The sequence below is a fragment of the Lonchura striata genome, chromosome 1 (genome assembly GCF_050655825.1).
Source record: "Lonchura striata isolate lonStrDom1 chromosome 1, ASM5065582v1, whole genome shotgun sequence".
NCBI lineage: Eukaryota > Metazoa > Chordata > Aves > Passeriformes > Estrildidae > Lonchura > Lonchura striata.
This window is the reverse complement of record NC_140703.1, coordinates 32,292,210-32,317,234: the sequence shown is the minus strand read 5'-3', so window position 1 is coordinate 32,317,234 and position 25,025 is coordinate 32,292,210. Positions and strand designations below refer to the sequence as shown.

Genomic DNA, 25,025 nt, shown 5'->3' with positions numbered 1-25,025 from the left:
TATTCAAATTAGCACTGTGGTAAAAACATGTCTTGGGTATTACTGGGTAAATATTACCACCTTGGGTAATATTCTTGTTCCCATTTTCAATAGTTTCAACTCTTATTAGAAGTCTAAAACAGTATTAAAAGGCTGTAAACCCCTAATTGTGCACATAGAGAGGTCCTCAGAACAAGACCTGCAAAACCTAAACCTGAAACTATTGACATCTGGCAAGGGTTAATTGGTGCTGGGAATAAGAAGCTCTTATGAGAATAGGGCTATGCCATGCTGTTCTTTAGAGAACCTTGGGAATACAGAGTGACCCCCCAACACTAGGGACTACTTCCTTAATCCTATCAAGCACTGCAAGTGTGAATTTCCCACTGTGCCTTTTAGAGGCATGCTCAGCACGGAGCTGTTTTTGAATGGTTCTTTTTGTTTCAAGTGACAGAACAATCCCTGAGAAGCTCTTTAATACTTTCGCCTTAAGATCAGAGTCAAGGCAGAAGCGACCTGCTTTCTCTTTTCTCCAGTGCTGTGTTACTCATCAGGGACAGTCTTCTGTGTAAATACTGTATTTCTGTTTCTTTCTCATGCTCTGTCCTCAACTCATGATCTTCTTTTCCTTTCTGTGGGAAGGGAATTAAATCTTTTAAACACGTGCTCTGTTTCAGCTTTCAAGCGTCATTTTGTCATTATATTTTAATGTAAAGCTTTGAAAAATCAGTGGCTTGGGTTCAGTCCTGGAGTCCACAAGAAGCCTTCTTATTAATGACTTGAGAAAAAATGAGGCTCAGACTCTGTGGTATTTACCCAGACTTGGATTGCTGAGGAAAACCTTGTAGCTGATTGCACCTGACCTGTAAGGTCTTTGCATACCTGTTTCACTAATGCTGACCTAACAGATGCTGTGTGTGCAGAACTCACCCGTGCTTTCACAACCTTGTTGGTAGGTAACAGCTTTAATGGCCTTGCAAGGTTGCATTTGTTTTTTGATCACTGATTTTAAGGCACTTAGCACTCTGGTAGACACTCTCAGTTCTTTCTGTCATGAAGAAATACATTATTATTTTTTTTTTTTAAATGTGAAGAAAAGCACAAGCTAATTTTCCAGGATGGAATGTGTCTTGAGGTGTGGTGACCACCTCAGAACTGTGCCATTAACAGTATCACTATGAATGTAATCCTGCAACACAGAAGTGAATGGACACTTCAAGTACTAAGGCAAGGTGGCCACTATTGAAGAGAGACCAACACTTCCCTGTCAGCAGTTGAAAGATGAGGCAGAAAGGGCAATTGATGTACAGCAGTTCTTACATACTTCTCAGATTGGTTAATGAGCTGTTCTGATCAAGTGGTGCTTTCCATCAGGCAAAAATGACACATTCTCAGTAAAGACCATTGGAAATATTTTTTTTCTCTTTTCTTTTTTTTTGTCTTTATTTTAAATAAGGTATGAGAGTCCCCCCCCCCCCCCCCCCCCGCCCTTCTTTGTTATTTTTTTAATATTAAAGTTTTTAAATATTAATGTTGTGGGTAGAGAAGTGGATGGTTTGAAATGCTTTCAAAGTATAATTTAGGCAAAAATAGTAAGAGTCTTTCCTCTTTCAGTAATAGTCGTCTCAGTGATTAGTGGCAAAGAAGAAGGAGAAAACATTGTTTGAGTAGATTTTTATATAAATGGAGGGCCTGAGACAGACTGTGGTAGATTTCCTCACCTTAAATTCCTAGAATCACAGAAGTGTTAATAGAAAGCGACTTGTAGATGTTTTTTTCCCAGTCCATTACTGAAAGAGTAGCTGAAATCAATCCTTGAAAATGACAGCAATATTTCACAGATAAACTCAATTTTGTAAGGTAAGTTGTACATCTTCAATCCAAAAATATGAAAGAAGCTTTAAAACAACAGTGATGAACCAAATTGCAAACAGTATCGTTTACTGCTGAATTACAGTTTAATTTCACTCTACATAGATACCATTTGATAAAATCCCCAGATCATATTCTTTAGACCATAAGAAAATGGAGGCACTGTACAGTTTCTGTGGAGGGAAAATCAATAGAAATCGGTTTCTAAAAAGCGAGAAGTTGACAAATACTGGCAAAATACATCTTCAAGTATGCTTTATTTGCAGGTGATTAAAAATATTTTTAGGCAAAAAACTAGTCAATCTTATCCAGTACAAGATAGAACATGATTTAGTGCCTAATGCCAGACAGACTGGAAAATGTGTCGATAGGACTGGTGATGCAGTTGTTGATGAATTACATGTGGTTAAATGGCTCACATTCATATAGTAAAAAGACCTGATACATATATATGAGGAATTATAAGCACTTAATATTTTAACAATTAGCAGGAGATTTTGTACGAAAAACAAGGGACTCAAGGGGACAGGAAAGCTACAGACATCTTGGTAATATCAGAAGCCATCGACATTTTTTTTTTTTTAAGACATTGACTTGCTCCTGCAAATTACTGCACTCTTGAGAATAATATTTGCAATTTAAAACTTATCTAAAACATCATCAAAAGGTAACACTAGTTCCTATTTTTTAAAAATTATTTTGTATTAAGAATTTTGCAAAGAACTGAAATATGGCATGGCAAGAAGCATGAATTATCCACCATTTCAGAGACTTTGCATTCATCACATTTAAATACTAGGTGTCTGATTTCTGAAAGTCTCATGCAAAATCCAGCTATAAAAACTCACCACAGAATATTTTCAAGGATAAAAAGCTAATGTTTTTTAAAGCTCTGACAGACATCCAGTTGTGAAGGTGAATTTCAAAACTAATGGTCCACATTTTCAGAGGACATTCAAAAATACAGTTGTTGAACTTCCTGTAAATGCCCAGCTCTTATCTACACTTTGCATGGAATATTTACCAAAGCTATAACATTGGACAGTTAATGGAATATATCACTGCCTAGAGTAGCGCCAGAGGTAACATCATTATCTTTCCATAACTGCGTAATGAGAATTAAAGAATCACAAAACAAATTCCTATTATGAAGTGACTTTTTTTTCCGCATGTACAATATATATATTCATTTATATTGAATATAAGTCCAGTAATACTATCACAGTAATGTGCTGTAGTAGTCTTTCATAGTGAGAAAACTGCCCTAATCATCTTTAACATGCAAAGCTTGGAAGAACCAGAAATTCACAGTAAGTAATACAATTTGTATAAGCATCTTCTGCCACCCTAAAGTTAACCAGAACACTCAAGACTGTTGCTTATTTTTTTCCTATGTTTAACAAAAGCTACAGTTCTGTATACTGTACATTCACAGTGGGATCCCAGCCCCCTGTACTATCTGCAAGAAAGATCAGGTTACCACCCTCCATCAGAGTAAACATTCTAGTATTTAATATAATAATCTTGTGAACAGTTGTTCCTAGCTTGAAGCTCAGCAGTTCAAGACTTGATAAAATTCACCTTTTCATCTCTCTGAGAGGTCTCTTGCTAACGCATTTTGTAGTCATTAGATACTGACATTTCACATAGCTGTCCTTTAAAATCCAAGTCTACTGTGAAATCCAGGTCACGCTGTAAAAAGATTTAAATGCAACATGTAAGTAAGACCATAAGTTTAGTGTATTAATTCAGTTATCATTGCTTGGGTTGAAAAGACCAGCAGATCCAAGAGATTCCTGTGGTGGTTTCTAACTTCTGGTTTTAAATGGTGCTAACACTGAGAAAGCAGGCTGTAATATGTTTAATAGTATTCAGCATACAATCTGTGCTTAGGTCATATCTCTGTACTCTTCCAGAGGTGGATTTAATGTTCTAGTTATTTCCTGGTTCAGAAAGCTTCTGAAATGCTGTTATCATATGTATCCTATGAACATTTTTGTAGGGTATCCCCCATTGAGATGCTCTTAATTTAGGCTAAAGGGCTTTCCCACTAGGGGTTGTTCCAGAATAGATCTAGTAAACTTCCCATAATGACACATTTTTAGGGAAGAGGCACTACATAGCCCTACAGAAGTAAGCTGTGTCTATGCAAGCTTTAGAAAATCTTCATGCTTCAGAAGAACAAAGCACTAGCAAATCCTTTTGAACTGAGGTGGTCTCTCTGTCTTACAACAACTATCAAGAGCACATTTATTTTAGCACCCAAATCTGCATTCAGGTGCTTACTGCTGTGCAAACAAATTTGAGATATTTTATTCATTTTTCCCCCTCAATGAAAATTAATACATTTAAACCAAAATAAAATATTCCAGTCCCCCTAGGACGACATAATGGTGGGGAAACAGATTATTTTCCTTTTGCAGCAAGTAGCCTCAGGGGTGAATGTGTTTGTTTTAATGCCAAGTTTATTTTGTGTTTATTTCTCCCTCTGTATCAACACCACAATATCCAATCTGTGTTTGGTATAAAAATGGAAAAGCAATGAAAAAAGGGAAGACAATGAAATGTTAAGATTCGTTGCAGTTAACAAATGCAATTTTTCAACAATTACAACAACTGCATAGATGGATAACAGGTTATTTTAACTGCTGTTTACTGTAATAGAAAATGAATAGATTCTGCTCAAGATGTTTGGCAGAAAATGGTCCAGTGTTTCTCCCAGAAGGTATAATTCTCATGTCTTGTTCTACCCAGCCATAGGTTATCTATCAGACCATGTCTCACAGTCTCCTTACCAGTTAAAAGAAGCACTAAGGGGATTCATTCCATAGCAGAGGAACTGAAAACGTTTTCAGCAGTCATGGTAGTGTCATATCCATCATGCTTTGGTCGTAAATAAAGCTAAATCTGTATTTTCTATGGAAAAGCACAATTTTTAAACAGCCCTTTCACTCAGTGAGTTCATACCAGCATTCCTCTGAAATGTGTTACTTAATTTCCTGTTGGACTGTTCTTGGGCACTGCATGGCAAATCACTCAGTGCCCATAGATGTGGAACTGAAGTACTTATTCTTGTTCACCCTGTGCTGGCAGAAGGGATCTTTCCACTGATTTCAGTGACACTGTGAAAAATCTCTTGCCTGCATGTGTCACAAAATGTGAGTATAGCTGATTGCAGAGGGCAGCTGAGTGATGTATTTGAATCCTTTTTCTTTTCCCATGCTAGCCTGCTTGCTGGATGACTTCTGTAACATTAGCACTGCTTTACCATTGCCCCATCAGCTTTGGTGAGGCTGTGACTGGAGCTTTTACTAATAAACATGAATGTCTTTAGCACACTCATTGTTTTACTCCTGTGTATTTTCTTTATTGGTGATCATGGTTTGTGATCAGTAGAGATGGAATTAGGATCAGGGATGCTGACTTACCACATTTTTTGCATTTGGTTTCATGGATATAGTCCCATAGATTTCTTCTCCTCGTCTCACAGTTAAATAGTCCTCCAAGTAGAAGACAGTTTGCTTCCAGTGAGTATAAGGAGCATCAGGTGCTAAAAATACAAATATGGGTGTCACTTATTGAAATTTCTTAAATGCCTTGCAAATCAAATTATGATTTGAAAACAATTGGGAAAAATCCTTTCTTTTAATAGAATGCTTTATGTCCTATATTAGCAAACATACTTTACAACACAATTCTATTGCCTGTCTGTGAGTTGTCTTCTAATTCTTACTGGAATATGTCAGATATGAATCACACCCAGCGAGAAAGATTCCACAAAAGGGCTTACAAGGCGAGATAGGCACATTTTTCTGCTTTTCTTTCAACCCACGCATGTTCAAATTGGGAAAACCTTTACCACTAAGTGCTTTGAATTTCAGAAATCTAGATTAGTTCAAAAAATTATGTTGCAAAAGCATGAAGGAAAGGTACATCAAAAATTATTAATCACAATGTTGCAGATGAAACATTTGACTAGTGATCCCAAACCAGCAAATTTTATAGTTTCCAGGAGGAAAGAATGGATTAAAGGACACTAGCACCTTGATCTTTTTTGGGACTATTAAAAGGCATTTTGGGCAATTTTCCAGAGATGGAAACTGGTCTAAATTGATTTCTAGTCTTGCTTAGCAGAATCACTTTGATGACCTTTTGCTATTTTAGGCTTTTAATTTACTTATTTGGTTCTATTTCTGATTTAAATTCCAATCTTTGAGCAGTGCCTAATGAACTTGTATTGGTCACTTCTTGTTCCTACCATTCTTGCAGTCAAGAGCATCTAGGACCTAAGAATAGCTGTAGGAGCTCAAAGACTTCCTAACCTGGCAAAAAAAAGCCTCTGATAAATTATTTTTTATTTTATTTGTATCCCCCAGTCACATGAGGTCACTGTACGGTATCATTATTAACACTTTAATAAAATAATGATTTTATTTCATTTCAACATCAGTGTTCCAAAAAAATTATTTGGCTTTGAAAATTGTTTGTGACTGGGGAAATACTGATGCTTTTTAAAAAAACCAAACTGGCAGGACAGGAATTTTTAACTCTTCTAAAATTCTAGAATCAGAAGACTGATACAAACCAACTTTTTTTCAGAAACTGTGCTGGCAAACTGGTATTATCAAATGGAAAATGAGCTTACCAGATAATTTCTGTCTATGTGTCCAGACAGTTTAATGACTGTTGTCCCAATTGTTAAATGAGATACATTCTTGTAGGAGTTCTGATCCAGACTGTTTACTATTTGGACATAGCTGCATAACATTTCTAACTGAAAACATGTTCGACCAAGATGAAATTGAATTTATATTCTAAATCAAAACTGCTGCCTTGTACACACCCACACACTTGTGCACATGTCCCCATGCAGGGCCATGTTCCCTAGAAAAGCCTGGCATAACTGGAAACTTGTGCCCCAACAGCAGGGGGTGTGTGTAATGCAGGCCCAGGTCTCCATGCCCACCCCAAATTACACATTTATTCATAATTTATAAAAATACAACTCAATGAAGCAGCATTTTGACATGTCCTACAAATGGGTGTATTTTACTGAATTCAGTGCAGCTTTGCCAACAGACACCAGGTGAGAATCTTTACCAATCTTCTAGCCAGTGGTAACCTTCAGCAGCAGATGGCCAGACAACTTTTTTATGGAGTTATTCTTCTGCACCTACCTTATCATGATAAACTGAACAGAGGCAGAGAAACACTTCACCCTTCTGTCTACACAAAGGCTGTCTACAGGATGAGGTTTTTTGCATTTATTGCAAGACTCTCTGGTTTATTCAGTCCGGTAAACAATGCCTTAAGGGAATGGAGTTATTCCTTTAAATATCCGCTCAACAAATCAAGTTAGAATTTCACATCTGGTTTGATAGAGACAACTCATATAATCACTATGTGTGCTTTTATAACTTGGGAAAAATGGTTGTTTTGTTCTAGACTCTGAGGCAAGCTTTGTTGGGTTTTGAATTTAGGGAAAACTAGAACGCAGAGCTGCTGTTTCTTTCTGAGCTGATAATTCTCTGCCTAATCTGAGAAACTTGAAAAAAGGATTTAGATATAACTGGTGAGGAACATAAGTTCACAGGTCATAATTCCTGCTGAGCTCTAAGATTGATAGCCATTATGAAATCCTGCCCCTGTTTCCACAGAATTCCTACAAGCAGTTGTCCCTTCCCCATCCTGATCATCTCCCCTAAAGTGACAATAGTTTTTTTCACTGTAATTCAAATATGGTGGTACATTAAACCTTCTTGTACGATCTAATCAGCAGCACTGATAGACTGATAGCAACAGAAATGAAATGACAAGAAATACAGATTACCTGTAGAAAATCCCATCTTCTTGTGGCACTTCGTAAATTCAATATTAAAATAGGTGACCAAGGCATGAATGTAATCATTGCGTTGAATTTGGAGGCAGAATGCAGAAGTAAATTCCAATTCTTCTGTCTTCACTGTATAAATATCTACTTCCTGTTTTGAGGAGAAAGAAATGACATTTACATGCAGAAATATTCTGTGACTGTCAGATTAGTGTTAAATTAAGTACTTTAGTATTTCATTTAATGATCAGACACAAAGATGACTGGCAGCTTTTAAACACTGTTAGAAATCAGAGGCATATTCTAATAAATCATGAGTAAATGATGCAGTTCTCTGACTAAGCTGACAGAGAGGACACTCACTGAAGAGTGTGTGTTTGTGGGACTGGCAGGGAGAGGCTGTGGGAGCTGGGGAAAATCAGCGTAAAAAGGTGCTCTGATAAATACAGGTAGATGTTGAAATGGAGATACAGGTCCAGTTCAAAGACCTTTTATCATCAGGAGCTGTCAGCATGAGGAAAGATGTCAGAGTTGTTTTTTTAATAAAAATAAACTTATTTGGTTTTGCATCTCTGGAAAAGGAAGTGATTTGACTGTGTCAAGCACTCAAAACATTTGAGGAGTGCCTGCTTTTTGATGGTGAAGTTTTCTAGTCCTGTGTCAGGACTGATTCCAAGCAGTGAACACAGGGACCTTGCTCTTGAACAGAAACAAATTATGTCAACCGTACTATGGCTTGATTGCAGTAGTTGGAAAGCACAATGTAGTCTTCAGGATTGCTTACTTCCATTAATATTTAAATCTCACAGTTCAAGGCTTAAACTGTGTTTTTCAGATAGATCTGATTTTCCCAGCTAGGTACTGCTTTTATCTAGGTTGTTTCTAAAAGTTGTAGTGATGATAGGGAGGATGGTAAGTCTGAAGTACTATTCTAATGCTGTGGGAAATGTTCCCTATGCACTTTCTGGTACCTTCATTGCTCATTCTCATTGCTCTGGTTCATGCATACAGGGAAACAGAATTTTTGTAAGCAGAAATCCAAATTTTCTTTACCAGCTGAAGTCAGGAATTATGTCTCTGACCTCACTAGCGTTTCTTAAGACTTGCACTGCAAAATGGAGAGCAGAGTCTAGAGCACCCATTAGAGGGTTCTTTTAGCCTCTTTTAGGGCACTTTAGAGGGCTCTTGTAGAAATTGCCTTCTGTAATCTAAGGTAAGACTGCAAAAAGAGACATAGAAAAATGCAGCCATATTTCAGTTACTGAGGTCTATGCATGGACCACATATGTGTTTCTGAGACTTAGAAAACTTACAGGGATATGATTTATGCAAGCCATAGCTTTGGCCTGTCTGGTTACCATTATTGTTCAAGAACAACTTAACCATAATGAAAATTACTCTACTGCATTGCAACGACACCCTGAGGCACTAGTGTTTGTCCTATGTGACATATGCATATAACTGGTCACTTAAAGCTGTGATAACCTCAAAATGTTTTTTGTTTTTTCCCCCCTCAAAAGATGGTAAGAAAAAAGCATGGCAGGAATGAGAGCTTCTGAGGTCTCCTGGTAGAGTTCCATAGCAGCCTGCAAAATTTGCTTTGCTAAGCTAAACTGGACTGGTGGGTGATAGCTGCAGACTTCTGTAATTTTTGGTATTTTTCTAGTGATCTCACTGTGGGGAAATTGGGAATTAAGTCAAGTGATGAGGGACATAAAAGGGAGCTAGCTCCCTCTCTCTGAGCTGTGTTGGTTGTGCAGGGTAAAGTGGAATCAAAAGCACTAAGAAATATTTTCATTAGAGAAGTCAGTAGAAATTTCTCAGAAATATTAAACAGATATCCTGAATAAACTGTTGATCACTTTCGCAGTCCTTTTTTTAAGGACAGAAACATAGCTTTTATACAATGCATGGTAGGAGACAAAAGTGTGGTGATTTTTATTCATTAATACAATTCTGAGAATGGCCAAGTCTGGTTTTGGTGATCGCTTTGCATTGTACTCTGGCAACTACTTATTCTTATATAAAAAGGCAACACTCATTACAGCTACCTGCACAGGAGACAAATGATAGAAATTGGAGTTAAAATTGCTTCTAGAGTGCCACGGCACCTCTTTCCTGATCTCCTTCCCAGTCAAGTTACTCAGCTAGGATTTTGTGAGCATGACAATAAACTAAACATGCAAATCTCAGTGGATGTCCAGGTTTGGTGGAGTTCTTTCATTTGTTTGTTAATTTGTTTGTTTTTGGATCAGAGAAGAAAACAACTGTTTTACGAAGTATGAAACAAACTTTTCCATAATTTTTGGCAATGCTACTGAAAGCAGTAGGCCCCCAGTAGGACACCTGTACACTTATTCCTGAGTTCACTTATTGATTCTGGTGGTTTTAAGATGCTTTGTTCTCACTACTCTTCCTGGCTGATTTGCTGTGGGAGTTATACAAAGGACTCCTATTTGACAGGACAATTCCTGTGCCCTCAGATGTATTTAAATCATGCAAAAGAGAATGGCTCTCACAGCAGAGAGGATGGCACATTCCCTGCATGCACCACCCCTAGTGCACCTATGGTCCAGTGCCTAAAGTTCCTTAAAGCATTCAGGACTTGGGTTACATCCAGTTTCTGAGGAGTAAAAAAGAGGAGATTTTACTCAAGTCTCCAGCACATCAGATAAGTGCCATGGCTACACAGCATGCACAGTTGGTGTCTTATTTTGCTGATTTTGTAGAAACATTCAGAGCATCTAAATTGGAAGTTGAAACAACTGCAGAAGCACAAGACTCTGACTGGTCTCTGAGGAATGTATCTAGTGGTCCATCCACTGACTAATGTAGAGAGAACCTAGACTCATCTGGTAGGCACCCTAAATTAGTTGGCTTTGGGTTGAATACAATCCTAAAAATCCCCCCATGAATCTAATATGAACAAGCTGTGCTATCCAGAAGTGCTGTAATAAAACATTTGAATAATTAAACATTATGGCTTTGTTTATTCTCAAATGTTTTCTTAGGCTAATATTATTCTCTGAATTCACTAATATTTTCAGGAGGAAAGAAATGCATTTCATATAAATAAACCATGTGCAAAAGTAAATTAAATTTAAAAATATATAACTACAGAGTGTTTTTCCTGCTTCCATATTGCTATCTTGAACATAAATCTCCCTCCTTCATGCTTTTCATTGACAATTTTCTCTTTTCTTGGTGATCAGTTTGTGAGATTAGTAACTGATTCTGGAATGGAGGGTGGTTTGTACTTTGTGCTTATTACCTGCTTTGCTCTCATGATGCCTCTACATGGTACAGCACCATTCAGTTTACGGACAAAAAATGTCAAAACTAAATATAAAACCTAAATAGAAACACTTTGAAAATTGTTGTCTGTCATCTCAAACCAAATTACTTTCAAAGACCTTCTAAATAAAGCATTGGATTTGCACTTCAATTAAGGGCGTGCAGCTTTTTATTCCAGAGCAGCCAACCCATTTTGCTCCCTGATCTCTTTCTCTCTGGACATATTTCATAGAGGCTAAATAGCTGTTTCTTTTGTGTGTGCTGCAATTTTAAATTGCCCTGGTTGAGGCTGTTTTCAGGCACAGCCATGTGCTCCCCTCAGTGCAGATGGACTGTGCATGCATACGTACTCATGCAGAGTTTCTGCTTCTGTTCCTTTTTGCTGCTTTCAGTAAAGGTTTTGCAGACTGGAGGCATGGCTTTCCCTTTTACACATGGGAATATTTAATGCTGTGTTTTTCACTGGCAAAAAGTGAAAAGGAAAAGTTAGAACTGATTCTTTGGGATAAGTGAGCTCTTGGATTCATGGACCTGGTAGTATCATTACTATTGATGCAGACAGCCTTGTCCAGGACAGTTGTCCCACACAAGGAGGATTCCTTCATGTGAAGGGAACTTTAGAGCTTTCAAGTGTTCCTGCAGGCAGTTCCTTCATTGTTAACATGATCTTGTGAACAGGTTTAGTGACCTTTCTCATGTAGAGCAGGGTACCAGTTAACCTCTGAGTGCAGATGTTGGGGCTGAGAGAGAACATTAACATTCTATATGAAGCTAAGAATTAGGAAGTCAGAGAATTAAATTGAGTTTGAATTCTGATCACATTTTCTGGAGTTAATTATTTCATCATCAGTTCAGAACTGATGCTTCAGACTTTATTACTGCAAACAAAATCATTTACCCCTTCTCCTCAGCAGCACTCAATCAGTAATTTCCAACCTCTACTGGAAAAAAGGCGGGGCAATTCAAATTCATATCTAAGTATACCGTGTCTCTCTTCATCCACTATTTGCACATGTAAAATTTGTAAGAATCTTGAGTTACAGCCTGCAGATGTAACCAGATGAGTAGACACAGAAGGAGCATCTTGCTTTTGGGAATTCCATGAGAAATCAAGGTATCAGTGTCCATGCTCAGGTCACGTGGCAGTATTGAGCATGTGAAACATCCAAGAACTGGCTAATTTAAAATTGCACAATTTTCTTAGTGTGACAGCATTCTGCAATGATGGCTTCTGTAGCTGCTCCAAAGCATGCAAAGACAGTAGCAAAACATAAGCAGCAGGTACCAAAAGAACCCTGCAGTTGGGTGTAAACAGTCACAATGAGGTATATTCAGAATTACCAGACCTTTATTAAGCAGGCGTTGGTCACCACTTGCTTTGGATCTACTATGTCCACCAAGGGCTCCTTCATGGCAACATCCCTAATACAGGTCATGTCAAAGCCGTACACATTCTCCCACCCTGTCAGTGCAAATGGATTTGTCAACAATAATATAAAATATTTTTTCCTTCTCAAAGCATTTTTCTTTTGAAAGAATTTCTACCATCCCCTAATTTTCAGATGTCCCCTTCAGCTCTTTGCTCCCTGCCCTAGCTGTCTGTGTCCTCATTTTTATTTTACAGATCATGCAGTTCTGGCAAAATAAGCCCTCATTGTACATCTTTAAACAAGCAGCCCTCACTTTTTGGCATTTCCAAAACTGATTTATATGAGATTTGTCAACGATTTTTGTGGCTTTAGACTCTTGTGATTGTTGCCCAAAATCATCTGATGTCAGGCTGAGTGTTGGGGTTTTTATTTTTTTTTTTTCTCATAGGTTGCCAATCAATTGGCAGTTTACATGGTCTTTTGATTATTTAAGCAGTTTTAGTTCCAGCAAGTAAATTACTGGCAGGAGTAAAATTGCAGGTGTGTTTCAATAGCTGGAACTCCAAGTTTAAATCTGCAGGTACATCATGACAGAAAAGCAAAAAAAGTAATTTAAAAGCCATGCCAATCCTCTGTATTTGAACTGTTCTGATTGTTCAAACAGATGCTTCTTATCATGTTGAGGATTTTTTGCACAAAATGAAAACATTGAAAAATGGACAAGTACACTGGCTTTGCTTTTAAGGTTGCTTAACAAGAACCTTCAAATAAGTGAAATCTTAGCATATAAATCAAGGTCCATTCAGTGCTTGATCTCAAAATCTAAACTGAATACTGGGAGTGTTTTATAAATGGCTTGAACAAAAAACAAAGTAAACAGATAAACACATTTGTGAGCATGTTTGAAATGTCTCATTTTTTTTCAGAGCACAGCATTTGAGCTACTGGAGTTTCCAGAGGAGAATGACTGAAAATGTTAAGTGATATAAAAATCTGCATATTCCTGAATTGGAAAAAACATGGACATAAATGATTCTTTGATATCTCTTTATTATCTCTTCAATGGGTTGTGAGTTTTTCAACATTTCAGGGAGCTGAAACTTTTGTTTCAGGCATCATGAGCATGTGAGAACCTCAGATTACATTTTAAAAAGTCGTATATTTTTATGTGATAAATCAGAAAATATTAACTAGGAAGCCTGAAGAAACAACTTATTAATTTTTTATTTATTTCTGGGGCCTCCATAATTTACTGCACCTCAGCCTACATGGGATACCTTAGAAATATGTGGCCTAATTTTTCTTAGGCAGAGAGCTGTCATGGGAGGGAAAAAATAAAATTCCATGTTTTACATTTTGCAGTAAATCAGAGTAATTGACTGTAATAGTACTCTGTGGCATTAATCTTCAGTTAGAAAAATCAGAAGTTAGATTTTTTTTTTTAGAAACCTCATATTGCATTATTTCTTTATCAATATAATGGTTCTTGAACGCCCTTTAAAATGCTCAATCTCACATTTCATATGAAGGAAAGACTCCTTAAGAGAGAAAAAGATGAAAAATAGAAATGTAAGGAGCAATGTAGGATTTATAAATGGAAAGAAGAGACAAGGTGGTGGTGCAGATAGATAGTGGGATGGAAATAACTGAGGACACAGAGGTATATAAGGTATATAAGGTAAGGGGGGAAGGGAAATCAGAGGTGAAATCAGAAAATAAAGTGTCTTAAAGGAAAACAACAATTTAGAAGAGGAAAAAATATCTTCGTACATTTTTTTTCAAATGGCTCAAAATGAAACAATTTGAAAACAGATGTATTGTCTGTGAGAAAAGAAAAAGACTCGAGGTCTAGAAAGAAAGGAGTTCAACAGCAAAATTAAAGATTTCAGGCCAAAATGGCTCTGGTTCCTTTACAGAATGGATAACTCATACATCCTTTTGAATCTGTACATTTTGTAAGGAGTTTAACTGTCAAGGTCATCACATAGCTGAGGAGAAAAATGTAGGCTGTGCTTGAGGAGGAGTTATAATCCTTCCTGACACCTACAGAGACTTCCTGTCACTGCCCCACTGCACTGGGCTCACTTTTGACCCAAAATAGCAATTTTGACCAGCTGACAGTTCTGTGTATTAGCACTGAATTTGATTACAAAAACACCAAGCCTTCTTTTCTGGGAGGAGGTGAGAGTCAAGGAATGAGGAGTTAGGCATTTTTATTTGAAGGTTGTCTGAACCCACTAATTTAACCCAAATTTTCACATGTATTTTTGGTTGATAAATCTGCTTAGGAATTTTGTGGTTCTTTTTTTTTTTTTCCATAATGGATAATACCTTTAAGTGAAACTGACCAGCTCTGAAAAATAAATAAAATCAAAAAATGTTGAAAGGAAAAGAAGAATGAAATAATGTAAAACTTGTTCATTTGATCACAGTAGGAGCCTGGACTAGGTCACTTGTAGATGTCACTAACAGCACCAGTTATTCAAATGATACTTCAAGGAAACTCTCCCAACATTTTAAAAGCAAAGGAAAAGTCAATTTTATGCATCTATGAAGTATTAAAAAAACCCAAATTAGAACCCTTTTTAAACATATAAGTAAAATTTAAATTTCTGATCCTTATTTTTAATTTAAAAATTCTTGCATAAAATGTTTTTTAAAAAGCTACACATGTTGTGGATTTTTTTCTTTTTGGCAGGCCATCATGGAGATATAATTTTTTTCTAGGTTTATATCTTAACATGTACAATTAATTTGCATCTTACTGCTTTTATGTTTTTGTATGTTAAAAACAAAAATAAGGACCTGAATAGCAAAATAATATTACTGGGCTTTGTGGCTGTTATGATGGATTATATATTTATCAAAACAACAACAAAACTAAATCTCCTTTAATCCACATTTTAAATATAGCTAGAGGTATTAATATAACTCTAGGCAAAATCTTCATCAGTTTATACATGCATCTCTCCTTTGCGCACTTTAAATCACTGCAAATTTCCTGAATTTATCAGCAGACCAACATTTTCTCAGAGTTCACATTCATATTGGAATTCTGGCCTGCAAAGAGATCACAGTAGGCTACTGGAAATGGAAGTTTTTAGGGAAATAACCACAGAAAAGTGTTACTGGCAGGTGCTTACTCACAGTGAATTTTGAAGTCCTTGTACTGTCTGTCTTCAATTGCTACCACGTACAAAGCAGCTCGGTCTGGAAACATTAGCCCTCCAGGTTTCTGTTGATGAATTGTGGGGAAATGGATCTCGTAATCTATTCACCTGACAAAGACATCACATTTTGAACTGCACATACAAAAACCAGACAAGCACCCCTTGCATGCCTTTATTGTTTTCCTTCAGATTTGCACACCAGGTTTAATCTCGCAGCCTGCGGCAATGTCATTAGACAGTGTCTAGGCAAACTTGGCCAGCCAGCACTTAATCAAAAGCAAAGCTCTTTCACTGAGGTTCCCTTTGTTATCTCCTCATTAAGGCCTAAGAAATGGCACTTGGAGATGTGGCTGTGTCTCGTTTTGGTGGCAGTAGGGAAGGGAAAGCTTGTACTCAGCAAATAAATGGTGACTGCTCCAGCAAGGAGCACGGCATGCAGAGCACCTACCAGCCACTTGTCTCGTGCGAAGATGACTGTGTTTAACATTGACTCATAGAACAGACAGTAACCCATCCACTCGCTGATGATGATGTCTACTTGATCCACAGGTAATTCAACTTCTTCCACTTTACCTTTAAATATTGTGATTACTGAAAAGAGAATCCAAAGAAATACGTTTCACATAATAAAACACCTGACTAAGATGCTTACTGGTGAATGTCAGGCTGACCTTTCCAATATGATTATCTTCTTGAATGCCTGTGCGTAAAGCTTGACTCCATGTGATTTTCAATGCATTTCACACTTTTTAAAAACTATTCAGAATACACATAATAAATAGAACTTTTAGTATCAGTATAAAAATAAAAAATACCAACCCAAAATCCAAAGGCCAAACAAACAAAACCCACCATGTCTAAAAACAACAGAAAAACAGGCCTTACCTGGTTACCTGTATGACCTTATTTTAAAATACCCTTTGGAATTTGGCAGATTTCTAGATCATTGACCAAGTATAGCAAAGAATACACTTAGAAACATTTAAACATCCCTGCAGGTTTACACACTAATATTTGAATGTTAGGCCATATTTAGTTCATATTTGTACAATATTTAGTACATATTTGTAACAAATAGTTTTGTTTTAGGACCACTACACAAGTCACCAACCATTCCTGCTTTTAAAAAAAAAATCCTATTTACAAATGTATTTTCAGCTTGTGCTAAATAATTTTCAGTGTGTGTTTCTCTCATGTTTATATTGTTTGTTGCAGTGGATAAAGTCTCATGGTTCTGGATTCTTCCTTGAAAAGGTAGATGCACTTGAAATTTAAGATAATAAGATAAATATTCTACTTTCCATTACTAATTGATAAGATTATTCCACTACTCTTAATTAATGGTAATTTTTAATTATAACAGTTTTTATTGATTAAATGGTCAATATTCAGTTTCAGAAAAATGAAAGTAATTTAACTTCATTTAATATAACTTAGCTAGAACTAGGTTAGCTGACTGAGTGTGGAACTGTGGGTTGAGTGATTTTTAGAACTCAGCCCAGGGAAAAAGAGGTTTTGTCTTTCCCAAACACATGCAGTACTAGTATTACTGTAACCAGATGTGGCCATTTTATTTGCATAGCAAATTTTTAATCCAGACTGTCCCCCTAAGAAATTGGGAACTCTCTGACTCAGACTGGTACCACAAAGTATCAGCTGATAAGAGCAACCTGACTGGAAAAGAGCAGAGTTCTTTTGCCATTATTTAAACTAATTTCTTTTATAATAAATTCAACAGTTCATCTCTTGTTATACTGAAGACTCTTCATGTCTATAAGCTCCAACCATGAATTCTCTTTGGTTCTCTTTTCTCCCAAGAACTTTCACTGCCCAAATATTTTTGAAATGAATTTTAGCAGTGTTGACAGCTGCCAGAGTGACACACGTGGCTTTGAAGCCCCCTGTTTATCCCTAGAACAGTCACAGTGTGAGCAGCAGCAGCAGCACCAGTTCCTCCTACCTTCCTTCACTTCATAAGGCATCATGTGGGGACAGATCGTGCTGTCCCCGATGTATTGCATGTGTCTGTTCTGGAAGCAGTGGGTTTTCCCTTGCTTCAGCCCCTTTTGCTGACTCTGCATTGCTCAAAACACTTGGGGGTGGAGTGGGTGGGAGAGGAAAATTTCCATGAGCAACAAGATCCTTTGGCTCAGTACCTGGCTGCACTAAAATAGAAGTGAATGTGGGTCAGTGTGGAGTGTGAAAGTGTAAATGTTGGTTCAGGTGTGCAGTTTGCAGACCAAACTTGCAGCCAGGCAGACTGCTGAACCTCGCCTGCCACGTCTCCTCCCAAAGGGACGGGGCTCTGCTTCTGCCTCCACACTTTCCCACTGACTTTCTCCTTGCTGAAACAGGAGGAAAAAGCAGAGATAAAAACCTTCTGCACCTTCTGGAGAACACTGGAACCTTCTAATTTATTCTGACAATGGTCCCTTCACACACAGTTCCTGCTGCTGGAAATCCAAACACGAATTGATTTGCGGCGCGCTATTTGCGTCTCTCGCAAATGAAAGCCGTTCTGGGAACACACAGCCTCTGCATCCAAGGTTCAGGACAACCACAGAGGTCACACCTCACTACTTTAGTGCCTTATCCCTACTGTGGGAAGAGTATTTTCTGTCCCTTTGCTTCCTTCTTTTCCTGAGCCAAGAGTTGCATATGCTGGCTGGCCCCTTGTGTCCCACATCGCTGCTGTTTCACACCACAACACTTGAATGCCCGTGATGTACAATAAATATTCCTCCCAGAGAGCTCAGGGTTAGTCACAAACTGCCAGTGACAGCAACAAAAATTAGAGCAGATCTGAACCAGAACACAAACCCATTCCTGCACATGTGCAGGCAGAGCATCAGCACAGACACAGCCAAAAGTGGGGGCACTTGGTACAGCCCAGCCATGACCTGCTCTGCAGTAAAGGCAAGCTCTTCACAAAAAAAACCACTTTTAAACAGGAGCTGTCTCACGGTCTCAGTTAAAAAAAGACTGATTTTTTAGATTGTTACAAAGATATCTTGAGTGCTGTGGTTTGGAGGAGGATTGAAGGCATGAAATAGAACTTGTTGGGGATTATTCTGTGCTAAGGGTTTTCAGTAGCTTGGGGTTACTTCTAGGCTTTTGTTGGGGTTTTTTTGTGGTTTTTTTTTTTTTTTCTTCAATTTAGAGTTTCCATGTACTTGGAAATTTCATCAGCTTTCTTTTTAATCAAAAAAGAAGTTTTATATATTTTTATTTTATGATTCGAACATTTTCATTTGTGTGTGTGTTTTGATAAGGTTTTGAAAAAAGTATTTTCTTAAAGTGGGGAGTCAGAAAATGTAGTGAAAAATTTTTGCTTTAAACCTTGTTTCAGTTTGGATGTCAGTATGTATGTGCGTTTGTATTTCTCTTCTGTTTAAGAGAGAAGGTGGAATTCTAATGGCAGAATTTGATAAGTTCAGTTCTAATAAAGGGTCTTCCTTCTGCTTTGCTAAACCAAACTTCCCATTGATCAGTTCTATTTCCCTTTTTTGTCTCTGATAAATACAGAAGTGACAGTAATTCCTGTGAGGAATTGTTGTAGTGCCTAGAAAGAGGTGTTTAGTTTTGCATTTACATGAGTAAATTCTGAAGAACTACCATTTACATGTAAAACACAACATAAATTAACCAGAAAAAGCAAAATTGTTATCTTCTTTTTTTCCTGAAAAAAATAATATATGTCTTACTGTTGTCCAAGTGGTTGGCCTTGATAATTTTTTCTGAGTAGTCAGATATACTTGAGCATTCAATCTAGGAAAAAAAGAAAAAAAAAAAAAGAAAAGCAAGATAAAGAGCAATTTATCTGTTATAGGGATCAGCAATGTGAATGAAAACTATTCACTGAAGGCAGCAAAGACTCTACAAAGCATGTAACCATTGACAAAGAGTAAATCAAACCTGTGGGAAGGATCATAATTAATGATACTTTAATATTTAAATTGTAGTCTGTGTCTGAGTTAAAGTGGCTCCTGTGGAAAAGATTGCTTTCAAAATTATTGAAATGTGAAAAAAGAAGAGGTTCTACCTGCAAAATGTACATTATTAACTATATTTATTCCTGATACTTTAGAATATTGCCTCCTCCCCCACAAAAATCTGCTGAATTGAATGAATTAGGATGATGCTACATTTCCATATATATTTTAAAACAAAATACATTCAAACTTTGTGAATAATAGTAAAATTCAAATATGCTAATACTGGTCTATGCCAGAAGCAGTTGTTTTCTATGTGAAAAATCTGTATTCTTTAGAAAAGCTGCTATTCCAAAAGAATGCAGTAATTTAACATATAAGAAAGGACTGAAATTTTTCATTTAAAAGAACATCCAGATATACCTGGCTTTTTCTCTGACCAGTTCTGTGTTTTTTCTAGGAAAATAGTTACAGAATGCATCCTTTAGAATTGCCCTTATACTTGGTAAAATCTGTGTACTAACATAAAAGCAAGTTTGCAATGATGTTTAATATCTTTCAGAGAAAAACTACATTCCATGAATCTCTCTGGGTTTTGTGCCCCTTGAAAATCATGAGAGCCAAAGTTGCTTGTAGTCACTGAATCAGTTCTTAATTTACCTCTTCCAAATTTGGCATTAAATAGACGATACTACTTTGCATAATCCTTGTCTCCCTAATTCCCCTGTGGGAATGTCAAATAGAACTATATTATCTCTAATGAAGTGGTTTATATATCCAATGAATCCCATTTAATCTCTAAAAGCTAAATTGTGCTTGACCTCTGTGACAGCACTCACAGATGGCAGGACAGCAGATACAAGGACACACAAATCCTTTACTCTTTTTATATTGTGAATGAAACACGTAATAGCAGGCATAATATTAACCCCAGCCCCCATGGGAGCACATTGATTCTGCTTAGTTTGCCTGTGGATGTAAACCATTCCTAAAATATCTGGCTCAATGGCCTGAGCATAAATCAAAACTGGCTTGTGGAAAGGAACACCTGAGTGGCAGTCCAGGGAGTTCAAGGAAGAAATCCTTTGGGGTGAGGGCTGTGCTTTTGCTCCATCCAGGTTCTTCCCTCACTGTAAACCATATAGACTGTATGCCCTGTCTGTAGTTACTGCCATTATACTCATTTTCCCTGTCTGGTATTTTCAATTCCATTGCCCATTTTGGATGGTTTTTAAATAAAGCAGGCGTAGGTAGGTGTTTGGAGGTTGCTTTCCAAACGTTCTAAAGAACAAGGTACAAAGAAATAAGAAGTTCTTTCTCATGAATGACAACAAGTTTCCAGAAATCTGCTTCAGATGCAAAGAGGCAAAAGAATAAAATCCCCAACATTTAAATATTTCATTAAGGACTACATATTTCAGAAAAAAAAACTTGCTTTAGGGTGGCTAAAGCTGTGCATCTGCATTTTGACTTGGACTCTATACTGTGGTGTAATTTTATTTTAAAAAGCAACTCATTTCAGAAAAAAAGAAAACTGAATTCTGCAGGTGAAGAAATAGAAGGAAAATTGATGTTGTCAGATTTTTCTTCCTCAGTTTTCTTTCAAGCGAGTGATTTGCTCAAATCTGTCCTATTTTGCAAAGCATTTGGATTTTATGAAAAGCACATGTTCCAATAAAATAAGTCTGTACCTGAGTTTATAATCACAGAATTGTAGGATGGCTTGAGCTTGAAAAGGGCTTCAAAGGATTGCCCTGATTCAAGTGAAGGATCCTGTTCTTGGCCATGCTGAAAATCACAAGGTTGACACAGACCCACTCCTCAAGCCTGACAAGATTCCTTGTTGTGGCCTATTTTCCCTCAAGTATACCAGCTGCACAAAGCAGTTTTGTGTCATCTGCAAACTTGCTGAGGGTGGAGTCAATCCCACTATCCATTCTCCTAAATGAAGATCTTAAATAGCAGTGGTCCCAGCATGGACCCTTGAATTGCTTCAGCTGTATCTGGTTCTGTGTGTGTATATTCACCTCTGCTTTCATTTTACTTTTCAGTCTTCAATCTACTGCTGCAAATGTCTCCTCATTTACTGTGGTCTCCTCCTGAAACAGTCACAAGGTCTCCAGATTTCCCCTGGGCTGTGTCCTCATCACCACCTTTTTATACAAAGCAGCTGACATCTGACATCAGCCTTCATTTTGTCTGTCTGTTTAACTCCTTCTTCCCTGCACTGTCTTGTTTGTCTGAAAATACCATGGAATTCAGATAGTTCTACTGCAGTGACTGTCTTGAATTTTGTATGACTAAATGTAGCAGATGAACCAAGGCTTCAAGGGATATTTTATGTATTTTTGTGTCCCTCACTGACCCCTCCCAAGCACCAAGAGCTATGTGTCAATTCTATCTCTACGTTTCTTACTGTTAGATGAACATCAGTGCATGGCACATTGGTACCCTCCCAATGGGTTAGGGCTCAGAGCAGGTGAAGAAAGAAGAGAAAAAGGAGAGGGATGGTTCTGTTCAGGTTGTAGGAGAGATCCCCCCACAATCCAATAGCAATCTAAAAGTATCCTAAAAGGGCTTGCAAGGAAAGTAAACTCTTTTCTGAAATGCACAGGGACAAGAAAGAAGTCAGTAATCACAACTTGTGGCAAGGGAAATTCCTGTTGATTGTAGGCCTGGAATAGGTGCTGAGAGAGTATTTAGAATCCCTATACTTGGAAATTTTCCAAATTGGACTGGACATATTCTTGGCCAACTTGATACAGCTTTAAGTTAATGATTCTATGATTTACATCTCTTGAAGACCCTGAGATAATTCTAGTTGTTGGCTTAGGTAGTGGCAAGGAATAAGTTCCAACAGTAAGTAAGAAGGGAGAAGAAGAATCAGACAGAGTAGTGGATGAATTTGAACCCAAAGAGAGAAAGTGTGAGTAAGAGGAGAGTGAATTCTGTAGTCAAAAAACCAACACTCTGCATTTGTCAACAGTTCCCACATCATGCTATTTGAAAAATCACATTTAGCTGTAGAGAAGAAACTGGAACATTGCAGCTCTGTGAAATAACTCATGGCAAATGTTTGCTTTTTAAATGGAACACTTACAGTTTCCAATGGCAAATATGACCATAAATTCTCAAATTGACTATAAGATTGCCACTGCTAGGTTTGAAATGGCTGCTTGTCCAACACAAATCCACTCTGCAGCTTGCTGTGTACAGGGTTCACGGTGAGACAGCTCATCTGACAAGAAAGTTGAAATTATTTGGCTGTAGCAGAAGAGTTTCACACCTAAGGGAGTTCCTCTGAGAGTTAAGTTCCATGGATAGCACACCCACCAGCTTCAGTGATGAACAGTCCATCAGCGAGCTGGCACTGGTGTGTCACTGAGCTTTATAAAGTCCTGAGGTAAAGTCTGAGCTCTAAAGAAGTCCAAAGGGGAAAAAAATAAGAACCAAAACCCAAACATAAAAACCCCTCACAACAACAAATGTGGGAAAGTATTTTTCTTTTACTTGGTGAATTTTCTGCCAGTGAGCTGGCTCACTGTAGAATCAGATAAGCACCAGTTCCATCACAAGGGAGGGAGGGAGACCATATGGCCAGGGATCTGAGAGATGGGAAGGTGGGATCACATCACCATCATTTTGTATATGCTTATACTTCTAGAGCACTGCAACATCTTTGCATGAGACCTGCATTTCTGCATCACAGAAAGCTGCTGGTTTATCCTCTCTGAGGCTTTGAGGTAATAAATCATATTAGTAAGTAATACTTGCTTTACAAGAAAATACATTCCAGCTGCCTATCTTGAGCTTAAACTCCAAAACTTTTTCCAGCACCTTTTGATTTCAGCTATCTAGAGTTCCACACTCTAGTCTGATATTCAAATGAGGTACTCAGAAGTTACACTGGATTTGAAAATATAAGCCTGAGAATGGAAATGGCATTTCATGTATCATTACCAGTGATAAAGACACACAGTTGGGGTACTTAGTGACATCAGTGTCTTCAAATGCACAGATGTACCCAATTAAGTTTTAGTAAACAATTTTGTTGAAGTACACTGAGAAATGGGATCTATTTCCCCTTTTCTATGTTGCATTGTGTCTTCAGGGCAAACAGAAGTCCAAAGCAAAAAGAAACTGCATTTGTCATTTTAGAGTCAGTACAAATAAGTTTGAATATACTTAGTAAGCAAATCTATGTTCTCCGTAATGACTTCTCTGCAGAGAACAGCATATTCATGCTCTTAAAGTTCAATGTATTTAAGGTAATAATTTCCTTCTGCCTCTGAAAAGTGTTATTGTTGGCACAGAAAACATGCACATGCTTTCTTGTACAATTTGCTGAGTTGTAATATGCAGGGAAAAGTGTATTAAGGAAATGTGTTTCCAAGACTACAAAGTTGCAGACCCTGAAAATTTAAAAAGCAAGATAGTTCCCTTAACCCCTCTGAGTAGGAGTGAGTCTCTTTAACATTTTTTTTCAGCCAAGAAGAAATGTGAATATGTACCAGAACACCAGAGGTTCCACATTTGAAAAGGTATTTACATCCCCATTTGGAAAAGGTGCAGTAGTGCAAGTCACAGAATACAACAGAACTGCACTGAAGTCACCATAAACCAAGACACAGATGAGCTTGGAGAGTAGAATTTCGAACCAAGACATGTAAGAAAAGGTAAATCACGAAGCCAAATTGTCAGGCAAAATGCACAAACAAATTCAAAATGTGAGATAAAGTCTTCTTACCCCATATACCTTCTTGGCTCCTGCCTTTGCAGCAAACATGGAGAGGATTCCCGTGCCACTTCCAACATCGAGGACAATCTTATCTTTAAAAACATGTTTATTGTGATACATTGAGTTTCTATAAGTTAATGTGCGCACTTCATCTTTTAACATTTCCTGTGATGAAAATAAAAGGATTGTGTCACTATTTGAAATGCTTATATGCATTCCACACTGCTGCTGAATGCATTCCCTTGCTGTCATTTAAGCATTATTAACACACAACATGAAGGGTTTCTCAACTACTTTGGGGTGCACACATCAAAGCAACTGTAAAACACCAACTACTTAGAGCTGAATTATTAAGAAGCAGCATGATGTCCCTTGTATAATTTTATTCTGCTATTACTTCACTGTTACGATCAACAAGCAGAATGTAATCTAACCACAGCACTGCTCTGGGAATAGACAGAAGCCATACAGAATCCAAACATTCCTTTACTCCTAGGTCATGCACAGCCCAGAGCCTCAGTGGAGGGACCTTCTGAGGTTCCTCTTTGAACAGACAAGAAATTCCAGAAGACATTATACAACAGCAGGCTTGACAGCCTTGCCCATGTGAGGCAGAAGCCCATAGCAGAGCTTAGAAATCCTGTATTGTAAGGTCCTCCCTCACTGCTCTTTCCACTTATTTATCTGATCAATTTCCAGAAGATATTAATGTATCATCTAGACTACTATCCCACTAGTTTGAGTTGCCATTTTTAGGTGCTGATTTTTGATGCACTGATAGCAGCAGTGCATGCATATAATTCCATTGATACCTTGCTTTCTCTTGTACATCCATCAGTC

The 25,025-nt window shown here is 37.5% G+C and overlaps 1 protein-coding gene across 2 annotated transcripts in view; it reads right to left on the bottom strand.

Moving 5' to 3' along the window:
• Positions 1-1,915: 1,915 nt before the first annotated feature.
• The window catches only part of PRMT8 (protein arginine methyltransferase 8), a 56,906-nt gene continuing 33,796 nt past the window's right edge, over positions 1,916-25,025 (bottom strand). The window contains exons 4-11 of one of the 2 annotated variants that reach the window (XM_021548873.4): positions 24,195-24,350; positions 19,220-19,283; positions 15,964-16,088; positions 15,493-15,580; positions 12,322-12,437; positions 7,682-7,832; positions 5,280-5,401; positions 1,916-3,543 (exon numbers count right to left, since the gene is read on the bottom strand). In XM_021548873.4, coding sequence (XP_021404548.2) covers positions 3,460-3,543; positions 5,280-5,401; positions 7,682-7,832; positions 12,322-12,437; positions 15,493-15,580; positions 15,964-16,088; positions 19,220-19,283; positions 24,195-24,350 — 906 coding nt within the window. In that variant the 3' untranslated portion in view covers positions 1,916-3,459. Of the gene's footprint in view, positions 3,544-5,279; positions 5,402-7,681; positions 7,833-12,321; positions 12,438-15,492; positions 15,581-15,963; positions 16,107-19,219; positions 19,284-24,194; positions 24,351-25,025 lie in introns of both variants that reach the window. The other variant, XM_021548872.4, reaches the window with a different exon arrangement.